General features: G+C 43.1%; 1 protein-coding gene across 2 annotated transcripts in view; it reads right to left on the reverse strand.

The window, feature by feature from the left end:
- SIPA1L3 (signal induced proliferation associated 1 like 3) overlaps positions 1-17,729 on the reverse strand; it is a 657,587-nt gene that overhangs the window by 182,885 nt on the left and 456,973 nt on the right. For both annotated transcript variants that reach the window (XM_085625340.1, XM_085625341.1), the window contains exon 11: positions 8,276-8,503. In XM_085625340.1, coding sequence (XP_085481466.1) covers positions 8,276-8,503 — 228 coding nt within the window. The remainder of the gene's footprint in view (positions 1-8,275; positions 8,504-17,729) is intronic.

Below are 17,729 nucleotides of genomic sequence, written 5' to 3' on the forward strand. Positions count from 1 at the left end.
ATAGTACGTTTTTGGGGTGAAATTAAAACTGGTTATAATACTGAGCAACAGCGGGTTGGTCATCAGTAACTGCTGCCTGTTCCAACTTAGCAATCAAGCAAGGCGAACACAAGAGCACTCTTATTTCTTGATTAAACGACGCCTTTCGCCTGATAAATGTGCAAGGGTTTGACTAAAGAGAGATGATAATTCACTGTATACTTGCAGGTGGGGTCTAAACATCTATTGCTTAGCTTTAGCTGCAGATCCAAAGTCCGGTTTTGAAAGCTATTCACTACTGCCAACGCCGGTTTATATCAAACCAAATTTATTTGCCTGTTTCGGCTAGTAAGCCATACAAAAAACAAGTTACATTTCTATTTAGAAAAGCACTACTTTCAATAATTAAAAACACAATTTTGGTTAATATCAATATAGGAGTTACAAACTTATCTTGTTAGTATCCATGCAGATAAAATATAAGCTACTACAGGTTAATATACGGTTTGTAAGTCACTCCTCAGGCACAGGCCAAAGACTGCTTTACATAGTCTAATGCTATGTGCCCAGAATGTAGGTCAGAGAAATTGCTTCCTAGGTCCAATAGTTCTAGAGCAAAAGAACACAAAGTGCATTGTTGTCTCTCTGCCACCAGATTCACAACAACATTGATCTGAAATGATCTTGGGTGCTGACAAAAAGGGAATCCTTAATCTAAATTTAATGTAGAGACCTCTCTTTGGTTCAGGTGTCAATTGGTCCAAATAACATTCAAAATTGAAGGAAAGTTTTACTTACAAATAGAATAGCCTCATTTTGCCTTTGCAGATTGTGTTAAATTTATTATCATAGACACTCTTCCTATACTTGTTTTTGATGAGTGTCATGCTGGCTTTCGTTATCAGGCCAAGTTGTCCCAGAACGTGGACAGTCCAATCTTCTGCAGTGCATTTCTAATATGATCCAACCATTTGATTTTTGCTGTGTTCTTGAGATTCATAATGTCTATGGGAATTCTTAAATAGATTTTAAGCTGCTGGATTGATCCATAGTCTGGCTCAGTAAAAGACTGTTTTGATCTGCATTGTAGTCTCTATACTAGTTAGTCCAATTTCCATGCTTTGGGGTTCATTGGGGTACACAGGCCCAAGTGTAGCATCAGTGACAGGAAGTGGCTCTCTATTATTGGTAGATCCAGTACTCTTCTGTAGCCCCATAGGTCCGCTATATATAGGGTAGCGGCTGCCACTTTCACGTTGTATACTTTTAATATGGATTGTGTAGATTCCCCGCTAAAATGGTTCTTGTAACGCACATAAGTACCCATTTTAGTGGCCTTTTTCTGGTGGAAGCGGATTCCTAAGTAGTCAAAGTTATGGATGCATTCCAATGTTGACCCTCAACCTGGAACATTTTCTGTATGCGGCGCTTTACGTTTCATGACCATGAACTTTGTTGTCTGCACATTAACCATCAGTTTTATATGCAACAATAGTGTTCAAAGCCTTGCAGTAAGTGATTCATTGATAGTTCTGTTAGTGCCATCTACACTGCATCCTCAGCAAACAGGAGAACTAGAGCTTTTTTATCTCTGCCTTTTGGAATGTCAAGGTCTAGATCTGCAAGAAATCTCCCCACGTCGTTTATATACAGATTAAATAATTGTGGGGCTAATGCAAAGCTAAGGAGTCTTAAGTAAAATAGCTCAAGTGCCTGCCCCCATTGCAGCGATTTATTACCTGATTTTGCAAAGAAGACTCTGCCTTTAATCCTTACGAAGCAATAAATTGAGTACACAGGAGTTGGGGAATTGTTACATATGGTAACCCAGCGCAGAGACACCTAGTATGTTATTACTGTTGGAAAACTCGAGTTAGTTTTGTTTACAAGCAGGAGCTGGAGAGTGACCACATCTCAGATCACCCTCAGGATAGTGGTGGAGGAGGAGGAGGTGAGCGCTGGGAAGAGGGGGTCAGCTTCTGAGATTGCAGGTCAGTTAGAATGAGAGGGATGTGCTATCATGCACCCGCCATGCCTCTCTCGCTGCTGACTTCGCTTATCTTTACTCCTGCTGCTCTCCTTCTACATTCAAAAGAAAAGGAAGAAGGACTACAGCGAACTAGACACCTTAGAGCCTCTGCTGCAGAGATCTGTGTACAATGCGATAGCTTTGGATCTCGCTTGACTGCCTTAGCCTGCAGTGTTTTGTATAAATCTGCATCTTATGAACAAGCAACATAAATCCCATCTCCCGCACTTACAAGAGATGAGATTTTGTCCGGGAAATCCTTCCCTGTCTAAGAAGTGGGGCGCCCAGCAGGGGGAGGCAGAGACATGGTAACAGGACTGACCAACAGAGTGAACAGTCGTCAAACGGCCTCACGTCATGCAGGACACCTCTGGTTTGCGCCCCACAACACACTGCATGCTGGGATTTTTAAACCCATGTCGGTAGTGATGAAAACAAAACTGTCCAGCGCCAGGAGAGTCTGATGTCTAATCTGTGTCATCCCTAGAGTGCTCTGCAGCCCAGTGGCAACTTTACTCTCCATAAGCAAACAGGTGTCCATAGGAACATGATTAACAGCTCTGTTTACAACGGCACTCAGAGCGAGAAATTCAGATAGGAAATTGTGCTCTTCTTAGAACATCACCCGCCTCCCTTTTCTACAAGCCTTTCATCAGAAAGCTTTCTCGCATTCATGGGCGGCACTGACCGTAAGCAGCTTATCCAGCCTCGGAAAAGAGTAAGAGAACACCTTAGAAAGGCAGCGTATGAGAGAAAAACATCTTGTGAATGATGAGAACAGCAGCTGCATTGCCGACAAGCACAATGCATTTAAATAAAAAAAAAAAGAATTCCCAAACACGCACACACTACCTTGTCGATAGTAAACAAAGCGAGACAAGCACAATCCATTTAAAAAATATTTCCAAAGCGCACACGCTCTACATTGTCAATACGAAACAAATCGTTTTTGAAATGCTTCACAAACACTGGATCACTTTACGACGAGCAGATTCTCAGCAAATCAACAAGGTGATTTATGATGCCTACACTTTGCCTTTCAAATAACACAAAAGCACGAGGAACCCAGAAAAGGAAAGCTTAACCAAATACAAGCAGGAAAGAAAGAAAAAGGTAGTGCTCCAAAACGAACAGATAAGCACCAAAGTGGAAAGATACCAGTAGTAAGGCACTGTTCTATGGGAGGACACAATGACATCAAGGAGGGACAGAGATCAAAGATTAACCACTAGCAGGCAAGCCTTTTTTTAAATCGAAGTAAGGAATAAAAAGGCAATGGGCGGCTGTATGCCCACAAAGTGTTTACAACAGGTCTCAAAGAGACAGCACAAGAGCTGCCTAGGTTCGACGACGTTGTCGGGCCGACTACACTGAGGAAGTAATTTGTTATATACCTCGGACCGTGTTACAGTATATCATGTCACTATGTCAAGCCTCCAAAGTGGGAACAGGGCCCCTGGCTCATCTCATCACCTTGCCAGCAATAACCCGACGGCTATCAATTTGCGGTCCCCTTTCTTCAAATTTTTAGTATACCCTAATAGGGCCACAAGAGGGTCCATTTCTAATGCAATGCCGGGTACCCTAGCTCCTGTATGACTGCCTTCCAAAAAGCAAACACACTAGGACAACACCAGGCAACACATAAAGCCAGCTGTCTGTTCTGGGCATCTGTGGCATGTCGCTGTATCCTGAAGCCCATATCTACCTAAACTCTCCGGGGTGTAGTATATCCGGTTAATGTATTTTAACTGTACAAGTCTGTGTCTCCTGTTTTGTGATATATCCCTGATCATGGCGCACCAGTATCTCCAGCACTCGTCATCTATGACTGTGCCCAGTTCTCTCTGTCATTCATGCCTCGCCTTCATCATGAATGGCCTGCGAGCATCTTGCGCAAAGGAGTAAAGTTTAGTAATAAGTTCAATGGGCACCTTCTCTTTTACAAAGGAAGACAGTGCCGGCATGTCAGATAATGGTTCAGGGTCTCATTCTGTCCCGGCTAGATTTTGGGATCGCTCTCCATCTAGGGGCCCCCCAAACCACCCTGCGCAAGCTCCAGACTCTTCAAAATTGCGCCACCCGAACCCTGCTCCCGATACCCCGTAGACTCTCCGTCAAACCCAGCCTAAGGAACCTGCACTGGCTCCCAGTCAGGGAAAGGATCGATTTCAAGGCCCTATGTATTGCTCATCGAGCCTTCTGGAAAACCGGGGCCGCCATCAACCACTCACTTATCACCCCCTACAAACCCACCAGACAGCTTAGGTCAGCCTCCTCCTTCCTTGCCACGGTACCCAGGATTAAGAAGACCAGCTTTTCAATAGATCAGTATAAACCCTTAAGCCCACTACCTACATGCTTTGTCCGTAGCGCTAGGACGCCTCAGGGTAGCTACCGCGCTCTCTAAATGGTCTTTTCATTTCATCTCCCAGGAGTTCACACAAAATATGTTGAACTCTAAAATGAGCCATAATCGCCAGAGACTCCGACTCATTACTTAGCATTTCCCGCCTCTTCACTTCACCATCACTGAATAAATATCCAATTTTTGTGATCCTTAGTTACTAAAGAGCCTTCACGACCTCCCTCTCTCTTCCTATTTTAAACCATGAATAATAATCTATCGGCATGTGTGGTGGGTACAGTACCAAACCAGCTTGTTTTTCCAAGAGGTTCCACCAGACGTATAACGTGGTTTTTAAGGATTCAACGTTACCATAGCATCTCTTTGGAGCCGAGAATAACGTCTGGGGGAGCATACTGGGAGCTGCTGCATCTCTTTCTATATAAAGATGTGGCAAGTTGTGCGGTTCATGGATCCAACAGTGCACAAAAGAGCTCTGTGCAGCTTTGTAGTATAGCTCAAGATCTTGTGCGTTGAGGTCTTTCATGTCGTATGGCATGGTGAGAGTCTCCTATTTCACCCGTGGTTGTTTCCCAGTCCAGGCGAGGTTAATCATAATGGATCGTAGTGTGGTGAAGAGCACGCGTAATAGGATTCAGATATTTTGAAATAGGAATGAGAATCTTGGGAGGACCACCATTTTCATAATGGCAATACGTCCCATTAACAACAGCGGGAGTTTGATCAAACGTCCTTCTTAAGCCTAGTTATTGCTTTTCTGTAATTGTCCCTTATAACTGCAGAGGGGTCTGAATTAATTTGTATGCCTAAATACCCAACTGTAAAGTATGATACCCTTAAAACTGGTTTACCAGCTTAGGACCTGACTTGCACTTGTTGGAACGAACATCTAGGATTTGATGTCGTAAGTTAAGATACTAAATGAACTCCACCAGGCACAAGTACACTGTACTGTCTCAAGACAGGAAGCCCTCCCATACCTTTAAATCAAACAATATAAAAATTGAATTCCTTTGTTTATCATCTGTTGGCCTAGCTCTGGCTTCCCTCTATATCTAAAATTGGTATCATTCTGCACTTGCTCTCTTGGGTTTTCTATTGAGCTGAATCTACAGTGATACAATACAAAGATACACAAATCATACAATGTACAATGATTCTATAGAAACAATTGAAAATATCTCCTTAATTAAACATTATACCCATCACCCTCTTTTTGGTCTGAAATGAAAAATGGAAACCTTTCACATAGGGATTTAAAAATATTGCATCTAAACGTGTGCATCTCCTACAGACTTATCTTGCCAGCATTTGTCTGTTAACTTTTTTCAGCACTGAATTCATCTTACAGGGATGATTCAAAGCCTTTAACATTCAAGGATATAAATGGGTTACTTGTCATGATTTTACAACTGGTATTTGAACTATCGGGGCCAACACCCTTGAACTCATTCTCCTCATCATTTCTATTCTCTTTATATTCTTTGCTGTCTATACAAGACCAATGTATCCCCCTAGTTTTAAATCTTTCTATGTTGAGTAAAAAACACCAATTCTGCAATTATAAGAGCAAAAGAATCAATAGATCAACAGCCAAAGTGGCACTGCAGAAACACAATGATGATACTACCTTTTCCCATCAATTTAAGAACAAATAACTCCTGTGTCTGAGAGTGTAACAGAGGATATGGGGATAAGAAATAACAAGGATACTTAGTAAAAGACAGACACAAAATATAGGTAATCAAGCAATATCAACCATTCAGGCTGGAATTCTTCCTGCATTCCTCAATAGAGAGAAAGACCGGAGTGAATTCAGGTGAGCAACTAGCTATTACCCTTAATTCTCAAGAAGGGGACAGTTTATGTAGACATCAATAAATAATAATTGTCAACCACTGACATTGCTTCTCACCCCATCCAGGACTGACATGCATGGCTCTTCTTGTATGAACAGAAATGTCTTGCCTTTGTGCATCACTTCCAGCCTTGCTGGGTAGATGACTGATAAAAGGATCTTCAGTGACTGAATCCTCAGGAAACTATAGTTCCAGTAAAGTTGCTGGAGAAGCCAAGCAACAGGAAGACTTAAAAAAATCATGTTTGTTTATTTTGCCACAAATCCAAGAATACTGCCTCTATCAAAACCAGCATCACCACGAGTTTGCTCACTTGGGTTTAGTAGGAAGCTTGAATATTTTTTACAATAGAAACTGCTTTGAAGTCTTACTAGTTTCATATGAGATTGTACAATAAGGCTGTTACCATTTCTAATAAGCTACTTAAGCCCTGTTGCAGCCCAACCACAACAATACAGCCCCAAGCATTTCTATGTATATTCCTAAACTCTGAAGCTGAGCCTCATGCACATCATTGCGTGGCCTGCGGAATCTCAAAACCCACTGAACCAAGAGAGGAGTCCGCTTCAGTGGAAAGCACTCCAGAGCACCGATTGTTTCTTCTACTTTGTATCCAACCTGTTCCACTAAGAACACCGTCCCAAATTAGGCCTCCATCGCCATCACCAGGCATTCAATATTTCCTGTTTTGACACTAAAACTCTATGCATAGAACTGATGGCATACGCAAACTTGATCTTGCTCTTTAACAATCCCTGTTGTTCCTGGGAGTCATCTGATCACTGGCCTATAGACTGTACTGTCTGGTAGGATGAGGCTTGAAAAATGCATCGGCCACAGCAATTCTTTTCTTCTGGTTATGAGACAGCACCTCAAAAAACAAGTCAGAAAGAATTGGAGCAACCACTGTAATGTCACTCAGCTCCTGCTTGAAGAGGAGTCCAATATTGCCAATGGTACAAGATGACTTTCTCCCATTGCCTCATCTTCACTGAACGAATCCGAGGACTCTAGGGTCTGGGAAAGAAATCTAGGTGCACTAATATGGACCCACTTTCAAAGCTGAGACTACAAATACATGGTCCCTAGTTGATGATACCCTGCATTATCCAGGCTTACTCCGCATGGTCATGCCCTGTTGCTGCGTCACCTTATTGCTACATCATAAGGTTGAGCATGCCAGCTGTGCCTCAAAAGTGACCCCAAAATCGTGTGCTGTGTGCCACTCCCGGTAGGGGAAACCGCTCTCCCTTTGCATCTGAAAGGACATGTTTCCTCCAACAGCACACCATGCCACCCCCACAAATCTGGCTGTCACGGCACTGACTTTTTACCTCCAAGATTCCTGCTCTGAATAATGTTGAGCGTGCTTGGCTCCATTTTTCCACTCATTCATCCTTTCTCCTAGAAGTCCCCCCCGCCATCATCATCAAGGCTTACTAAAAATACAAATCAAATTCCACAAAATGGTATCACTTGACCTCAAGTTCCTCATCTGAATATCATTTTCCAAATATAAACAAAGAAAGGGACTCACTTAAGTCCATCATGTATTTTGTACTGCTCATTTTTGCTCTGATATTTTGTTCACAACGCCATGCACTTGTTGCTCTTGTCTACTGCCTTCATATAATTTGGAATGTGCTTTGGTATAAGAATGCTTTCTAACTCCAAAGGAAATAAACTATATCTATGCTATGCTATGCTTCAAACGACTACAATTTCACAAATGGCTACGGAAGAGGAAGACATGACCACTGTGTATCTCGAGAAAATGCCAAACAGGAGAGGCCAGAAATCTTCGAGTCAAAAGGAGACTTCTGCAAGAAATATTTTTTTATAAAAATGTGTGATAAGTAAATACTGTTTTGGAATATTTTCCAACTTCTACTGAAATGGTACGAATCTGAGGAAGTTCCAATATGCTTGAGAACCTGCTCTTACCCAGGCATGGGCATTTGTCCCACCTCCAGTACAGCTTACAACACTGTAATTGAGCTCCTCAAACAACATGCAAGGCCTTCTCTCTTCTAGCCTTACCTTTTGCTGTGCAATGACTGCGACTCTCGATATGGTACCACTGTTGCTTGCTTCGTAGGACGATTGAGAGACTGAGCACGGCCTTGAGCTTTCTGTGACTGACTCGAACTGTGCATAGTAGTCCACTGCCTGGCATTGTTGTTTTGGAATGAGGGCCTACATCCCGAAGACAGGCTTTCAGACTCCTTAGTCTCTGCTGTGTTGGTTTCATAAGATTCAGACCATCCCCTGGAGAAAAGAATACCACATGTTGAACTGCTTCATTACAGAGTTTTCCTTATTTTGAGGTTTCTTTCACAAGGAGTATGTGCAGAAAAGCAGCAGGGAGCTTTCATCTGACTGCATATACACAAAGGTTATCACGCTTCATTAGGCTGTACATTTTAGTTTAGGGAGTAAGTTGAGGGTCTTGGGAAGAATGTAAATGCATTGAAGAAAATAGAGAAAAGCAATTCAATTTTTCAAGTACTACCAACAAAGTATATCCTGTACTTTCTAAACCACTTCTGAAGCAATGTGTCAGCACCTCAATTTTCAATCTTCCTCTATTTCGTGTTTCATGTGTGTACCCAGGATTGTGATCCTTTTTGGAGGTAGAACTAAAGTTTCTGCCGTTACGAAATGGCAGCTATAGTTTCAGATTGAAAGCCGGCACATATACTCCTATTTGGACCCACACTGTCTCTTAAATGTTGTGTCGTTCGAAATCACAAGCCATTACTTAGCACATAGTCACAGGTTGCCATAAGCAAGTTCAGTGAACAGTTTGAAGTGGAAAAAAAGAGCTTTGGTGTAAGGACTGTGCCTCTCTATATCCCTGATGCTTTGTGATCGGGGTCAATGAGGTAGGGTTCTAGTATCCTACAGCGGGAGCCCTTTCCCCAGTATCACATGTTATTACAGTGTAAACCTAGAAACAGTGAAGCCCAAAATCTGGTAAAGAAAATATCTGTTAGCACCTTAAAATTCCGATAATAATAAAGACTCAAGCAAGTTTTTGAAAGAATTAAGTGTAAGGTATCAAGTCAGTTGCATAGTAAACAATTCATAATTCAAGAGTTCTTAAACTTTATGAAAGTACGCCAAAGAATATAGCAGGTTGCTTTATGTTGGCTTGACTCGGGACGTCATTTCTTCAGGTTTGGTTCTTTTTCTTTCCAACTGTTTCTAACTGTGCTCTAGCGACAGGTTACGTCCATTCATGGGTAGTGCAGTGCGCTTTATAAAGGCTTACAGATGCAGGATTAGATTGTCAAAAATTGATGGTCACATCAATGGCCCTGAAGAAGAACGTCTCTGCATTTACAGAGGGGGAAGGGGGGACTAGACCGCAAGAGATCTGATACTGATGACAGGAGACTTGCCTCAGACACTCTTAATACAGGAAAACCTGCCATATTGTTTTATGCTCACTCTATATAAAAACCTTGACACCAAGGCTATCAATTATCTTCGCAGTGCATAAATTGACCCAAGTCGTGTATGGGAACATCTAATCTACCTTGAATGCTCTATAGCTAAACACAACCAGCTAATTACAGGACAAAACCCAACTCCTCAGATGGCTTGTCATATTATTATGAAGAGAAAACAGGAAGGACATTCCAGATGGAGCAGCCTACATAACCAATGCACATTTATTTTTTAACACGCAATTCCTTCACCAATGGAAGACAGTTTTAATGAAAGATGGTTAAAAAACTGATCACCACAGTAAGCAAATCTCTTCCTAGAAGATATTGCACTTGAGTTTTTGCAAAGCTATAAAATGAGTGCAACAGGTTGTTTGTCATACAATCAATATTCACCAGAAAGGAGAAACTGAAAACCACTGCATGAAATACCTCTCCATAATTCCTACAAGTCACCCAAATCTATAACATACTCTTTTCAGAAGTAAATTTCCATTAGAGTATTAATAAGAAATGGATTAACACTAGCCGTGGGAGCAGTTGTAAAACATGCTAACACATCTACACAGAGTCTTCCATAACAACCATTCAAAATGTCAAGTCACATATAGGTACAAATAAACATATGCTGTGTACTACCTACAATGCTAGAAAGAGCCACATGAGTGATATTTTTTTGTGGCTTACCAGATGCTACAGGTAAAAAACCAACTAAAGTTTCAACATCATGATTAACAAAATATAAACTTATTGTCACTGTCCCATACGTTAGGGAGAAATATGAATGGGCCCATTAGACATTGTATTGACTGTGGGTTTCGTGATCACAAGACACCATAAAACTTCAAACCGCAAGTTATTAAAGATTCTGGACCTTTACAACAATTGTGTTTTGCTTTCATGTCCAAATATGTAGTGACTTGAGCGTGGCAAATTTACGCCAGCCACATCACAACACCAAGTAGACATGCATGACTACACCTCTTTAACACTGAAGACCAATATACAGCAGCCACTTGTTTTAAACATACCGAGCCCTAAAAATACAGTTAAAAATAATTTTATAAGACAGTAACCAAATAACAGCATCCACTTAAAAAAAAAAAAAAAAAGCGTTCCTCATTTTCTCTAAGTAAAAGAACCTTACAGCACAAGTTACAATTTTTATTCTTTGAACCATCCAAAGCAAACAGTGCTTCCCTAACAGAGCCCACAAATTTGGCAAACACCTCCTTAATAGGGAGACAAATGTAATACAGCTGAATCTCCCAATCGAAACAGCGCCCCTTTCCATTTGAGTACCCCTTACTCAAAATGTTACTGGTTTTCTTTAAAGGAACCCGCTAATACAACCTGCACTTCTTTAATATTATGTTAATATGATTTGTAAAGTGCATGGCTTCCCCAGCAACGGGGGTTCTCGGCGCTGACCACAGTAGACCAGCATTATGCACCAAGAGAGGCAGGGAGGTGACAGAGAGGCCTAGGGAACAAACAGCCATGCTTTGAGTTTTGTTCGGAAACAGAGATGACTCAGAGTATTCCTTAGATCAGGGGGCATGCTGTTCCAGAGGGCAGGAGCCAGAACCCGGCAGGAGCCAGAACCCGGAAGGAGCGACCTCCTAGTTTCTTCCTCTTGAATCGAGGGATCACTGCCAAATTAAGTTCTGCGGAGCGAAGTGTTCTGGCAGGAAGATAGGACAGCATACATTCTGAGAGAATGGGGGTTCCTGAAGCATGCATGATCTTGTGAACAGTGTTAAGAACTTTAAACTGAATGCACTTCTCTATGGGCAGCCAGTGAAGCCCCTGAAGGAACCCAGGAGAGGAGCAGAACTTAGGAAGGGAGAGCTGCAGCACTTTGGACCAGTGCTTAATTTGTATTAAAAAATAAATGCAAGGGATCTTGTCAGGAGACCAATGGACCTTGCATCACACATTGCCCCAACCAGGCTGCCAATGACAGTAACAACACAACTACTAATCATCACACTTCTACAAGTGTGACAAATCAGATTATTCCAAGCCACAAAGCTTGGAATAATGGCTTGGACAGCAGATAATAGTTATTTTTAATGTATATTGAATTAATAATGGACTATTGTAGTGGTCATCTTTAAATTAGTCAGACAGCGCCACCTTGTGGCAGACTGTCACAAGTGCCAGTGTGGATATTTAAGTGCCAGTGCTGAGCACCGGAAACCACAGGCTCAAATTAAGCACTGCTTTGGACAAATTGCAACCTTTTTCAAATTGATTTCTTGGAACCCAGATACAGGTTGTTATTGTAGTTGAGATATGACAGGATTAGAGACTGAATGATCAACTGTCGAATGTGTGGTTGAACAAAGCCAATGACTGGGTTTAAGGCCTCCCAGAAGACCAAAAGTTGACCCTGCTAGAGTTCTCACTTGAGTTTCCAAGGATAGGGAATCATCTAGCCAAATACCTAGGTTTTTTAAAGATGATTTGGATGACAGCGGAGGCCCCAAACCCTCCAGCCACCAGTGATCTCCCCAAGTCTGAGAGTGCTTTCTGAACAGGATCTCAGTTTGATGAGAGCTGGGTTTGAGACAATTGTCATCCATCCAGCTAGCCACTGCAGCATACATTTCTGAAACTTGACGATGTCTTGAGATACATCAGCATAGAGGAGACAATAAAAGAGTATCATCTGTGTATGATACTATGGAGACCCCAAAGGACTTCACAATCTCCACTAAGGGTCTGACATAACTGTTGAAAAGAATGGGCTCAATGAGGCGCCCTGTGGGACTCCATGTTTCAATGGTCTATGCGAAAATGAGAAAGGAGGCAAAATTACCTGAAAGGAGCGATTGCTAAGGAAGGAGGCAAACCAGGATAGTACCTTGCCGCTGACACCTATTTTGCAGATGTGCTGAAGAAACAGTGTAGAAAGGGGGTGCTCAGGTCCAGAAGGATAAGGGCCAAGGAGCCGCCCTCATCAGGTGCTTTTCGAAGAGAGACTGTCACGGTCAGCAGAGCAGATTCAGAGCTGTGATTGGACCCGAAGCCATTTTAGGACATGTCCAAAATGTTATTTCCTTCTAAAAACTCAATTAGGAGTTTGTTGACATGTTTACCTTGGGGATGCAACAGGGAAGTAGGGCGGTAGTTTTGGGGTTTAGGAGGATAAAGGGACACTTTCTTCAGTAGAGGTATCACCCTCACCTGCTTTCAGGCCAGCGGAATGGTGGCAGAGGACAACAAGATTGGCAAATTCAAGAAAAGTCTGAAAGGTGACCTTGGGGAGTTTAGTAACAATGTCAGGTGGGGAGCCTGGGGAGCCGGCGACCATGATGGCCGCTCTGAACTGAAGCTCCGTGGTGGACTCGCTCTCCAGTATCCAGAGCGGCGCTTCACCGCGTTCAAATCCCACCGGACTCACCAATCCCACATTTGGAATGCTGGCAGATCACATTTTCTGCGATCCTGATCAGCCGAGATATGAGCTGCAGAGTCCCCGTACGGGAGTGAGCTAAGATGGCGCCCGGAGATCTACGCGACTGCACTCGGAGGCCTGAAGCCAGGTACCGTGATGCCGTTAGTCTTCCACTTGATCACCCGGTGGCAGTTCCCCCCGCCCCCCCTAGTAGCACAGTCCTGTCGGCTGGCCCCCTGGGGATAGCTATTTTGAGGAGTTAGCTGGTGGTCACCCCTCCGTACCCACCTGCCTCCCGGACCTAAACCACAGCTGCCTGGCATCCCGCATCATATCTCCAGGACGACTGATGGACTCATGAATCTCTGGCCCTCGAAAAAAGCAGCAATGAAAATGCTGCAATGCTGCTGCCCTCACCTGCCTTTCGGATCCAAACCATGGTTGCCAGACATCCCGCTTCGCTTCTCCGGGATGGTGGATGAACTCACAAGTCTCTTTCCCCCGACAAGAGCAGCAACGAAAATGCTGTGACGCAGCTGCCCTGTTTCAATGAGCTTGCTCCCTCTATTTCTTACCTGAGTCAGCGTGCCCTCCTGACCCCGCAGCTGCCTTCCTCTTCCGGGTTTGCTGCATGATGGATGACCCGAGAATAATTTTGTTGACCTCCAGCCTTCCTCCCGCCAGATCTGGTGGCTGCCTTCGTCATTCAGCCCTGCTCCTGGGGTTTGTTTCTTTTTTGACTTTATTATTGGATTTCTGTTCTCCCGCAACCCCACCATTTTGTTTCGAAATTATTGGGGTCCATGACTTGGATCCTCCATCTTGCGGCTACGACAGAATCTCATGATTGATTGATTCATGCTGCTGATCACCGCCTTTGCCGCCAGTTTGACTTTTGCCTTATTTTGACCCCCTCTTACGACTCCTACACCCCTCACTTCTTGTTTTGGACACAGTAAGGCACCCTTGTGACTCGTTTCGGACCCATGCCTTTTCTTTTTCAAACTGAAGCAATGATGGTATCCGGTACTAGATGTTGCTCTATCACTGGACCCTTACCGGTTTGTAGACTCGCATACTCTGACTTTTTGGTGTCTCGTGAAGTACTTTCCTCCATGGCAGGTCTGCCAGACCAGATCTGCTTTCTAATCCCCGTTTACATTTCCTCACCTCCCTCCATGCTTCTTAAAACTTGTTTCTTTATTGTTATTTAATGGACTAGTAAATGATGTAATTTTGAAATCACTGTTCTCTTTGCTATGTTTATGCTCCAGTAACTTATGTAACACTGTAACCCACTGTACACCTTCCTCATGTTAAGCGCTCCGATACCAGCGGTTCTAGCCAGCGCTATATAAAACTTTTTAAATATACTCACCTCAGTGCCCGAGCAACGTTGGCCGATGCCCTGTGGAGCTGTCCTATGCAGCTATTGAGAAGTTTGGCTCTGGTTCACCCCTAGGCCGTCACCTACCCAGCTGGACATCGGACATTGTTTTCCTCGTCTCCCAGTTATGTTTCCTACCTGCACTCCTTACCCCTGTTTTACCTGAGCAACCTTGGCTGATGCCCGGTGGAGCTGTCCTAAGCAGCTACAGAGGAGTTTGGCTCTGGTTCACCCCTCGGCAGTCACCTACCCAGCCGGACATCGGACATTGTTTTCCTCGTCTCCCCGTTATGTTACTACCTGCATTCCTTACCCCTGTTAACCATTCCCCCTCTACCTGTCACTCCCCACAAGACGTTTGTCTTGGCTATGCTACACGCTATTAACTCACATTTCTGTGTAATCTCATGTTTTCCTCCTATGTCTATACTTGGCTCCTGTAACTGATGTAATTTTGCTACCTGTAACTCGCTGATCTTCATGTAAAGGGCTCTGATACCTCCGGGTCTAGCCAGCGCTATATAAAACTTTTCAAATAAAATAAATAAATAAATAAGGGGGTCATCCGGAGAGCCAGATTTCACTAGAGTGCAAAGAGCGGAGAAAGAGGGAAAATCGAGAAGAGCTAGTTCATTTAGTTCTGGCACAGGCTGTAGCTCATCTCTCTGGCAAGGACAGGCCTCTCCGTTGGTGAGGACCTTAGGCGGAAAGTGGGTATAAATGTTTTTCATCTTTTGAATGAAAACGTCTGCTATATTGTTGCAGTGGTCATTTGGGACCTTGTCGTGACTGGCTTCATTAAAGTGTTACAATGGAGAAATATTTTTTTGCGGTATTTGTATTGTTTAAGATCTTATCAGAAATTATTATTTAGTGGTATGCTTTGACTGCGCTCATATAATGTGTTTTTGCCACTGCTTCATAAGATTTTCTCCAACTTCGTTCGAGCACCTTGTAGTGTTTTTTCTCCACAACCAACTCCAATTGAATCAAGGGACGGAGGTCCTACTTTTGGCCTGAACTTGACAGGGAGGTATAAACTTGTCAAGGGCCGAGGTAAGCCAGGGTTTATATTGGATTCTGTCCTATCCACATTAGCATCTAAATGAGGGATATTGGCAGAAATATAGCTGCGGAATTCTGCCAGATTTCATTTATACCAGGGCCTTATCATAGTATTGGTAGAGGTATTTATATTGTTGTACACTGCTAAGAACATGGGAATCAGACAGTGGTCTGACCAGCTCATATCCTAATGAGACAAAACCTCTAGAATAGGAGGATTAGAGAAACCTGGATCTAAAAGATGACCAGTTGTGTGTGTGACACCTCCTGCTAATTGAACCAGCTTCAGCGATGCAAAGTCATTCAGAAAATCGCAGGCCACTATATAGTTTGGGTGGTCAAAGTGAAGGTTAAGGTTAAGATCTACTAAAATACTGAAGCTGGTAATTTAAGAGCTAATGAAGTCACCTGGTTAACCAAGGCTGTACTGAAGGCTTTGGAGGGGTCGGGATCTGTACATTAAGAGGCCAGATGGAGTAAGGTTTTTTTTCACGGATATCTGGAAAGGGTGCTTTTCGAATCTTGGATGGGCAGGGATTCAGAATACAGACTACCGTAGATTTGTAGATGGTATCTATGCCGCCCCCTCTGCCACTGAGTTAATCCCATCTTTTGATGCTATAGTATGGGGAAGAGCTAAGAGGGGTTCTTCTGTTGTTGTCGGACTAAGCCAGGATTCAGCAATAAATGCTACTTCAGGCAGGTTATCTTGAATAAGATTGTGTAACTCAACGTGGTGGCCAACCAATGAGCAGCAGTTAATGGCACACACTTTCACCATAGAGCAGTAATTGTCCAGGGCAGCACGCATGCATGTGGGACAGAGCCAGGCACAAAACCGTACTGTAAAAGATTTTGATCTGCACTCATACGCAAAATACAAGTCCATCCAATTTGTTTGTTTTAAGATTGTTCTTTATTCTTTCTTCTAGTAGCCAACGCGTTTCGTCCTGTTAAAGGACTTCTTCAGGGCTCAGCAGTTGATTTCCTTATCAGTGTTTAAATGATTTTCAGTACGTTGGTTCTACCTCGCTTTTCTTTCTTGAGACCTGTTCGGTGGTATTGTTAAATCCGTGTTGGAATTGGTGATTATCCTATATATCCCATATGTGGGGGGATGTATCCTTTAATAGCTTTTAGGTCATCGCTATTTTCTGGGTCTTCAGGCAACGTATGCTACTTCCCACATAGATCTTGCCACAGGCACAGCCTTAATATATTTGAAGACCTGCAAACCTGTTGAAACTGGATAGTGATCCTAAGTTCAAATACCAAATATAAAAGCAGCCAAATCATAAGCTGGCCATCCGAGTAACAAGGCCTAAGAAAAGAGCACCCAAATCGGTATTCTCAGTAATGAGTCTAAATTATCCAATCACCAAAGAATCCTTATCACAAGTCATTCACTTGACGTTGCCAATGCCCCAAACGTGCGGCTTCTGTAATCCCGAGTACAGGAGACAGGCCACAAAACCGTACTGTTTGCACTTAAAAAATCTTACCTCCAGGAATCAGGCATGTAGACAATCACTGTGTGAGACTTGCCTCAACTTGAGCAGTGCAGATGAAGAAAAAGAGAGTGAACTGATCATCAGAGGGGCAGCAATCCTGGCCCCAGGCGAGTCAGCTGCGGGTCTGCTCATCGGCCTTTTAATGTGAATAACTGCCGGGGCGAAGGCTGCATGAGAAACAACTAGAATGCTGCCTTCCAACGCTGGTGGTCCAACCAAAATGGCCACCGGAAAGTGAGGATGTGGCAAATAAAACAGGGTAATATGCCCAAAAGTGGCTAAAAAAGCACTCCCACCCAGCTCACTCTCCCGCCCAAAGTGCAAGTGCCCGAATAAAATTACCCGGCCTAAGTCTAAGAAAGGCGGCTTATAAGCCTTTCATAGACTGCAAATCATGTTAGTAGTATATATAATATATAGAAACCTTTAATACTGTCTTCTCCCACAGTCAGTGCCCCTTTTTGTGATTAAGTGAGTGCACTAGCATAAACAGCCCTCTACAGGCAGAAAGTCTTTAATGAAGAGACAAACTCATTTTTATAGAGAGATGTGGTGCTACTCTAGACTTACCATTACTGTTTGTTCTATTATTTGTAGAGTGCAACACAATGCCAGACACATCAAGCTTCCAGGTGTACTGCAGTCAAAATATAAACATTACCAAATCTAAAACAAC

This window comes from Triturus cristatus, chromosome 9, assembly GCF_964204655.1.
Source record: "Triturus cristatus chromosome 9, aTriCri1.1, whole genome shotgun sequence".
Classification (NCBI taxonomy): Eukaryota; Metazoa; Chordata; class Amphibia; order Caudata; family Salamandridae; genus Triturus; species Triturus cristatus.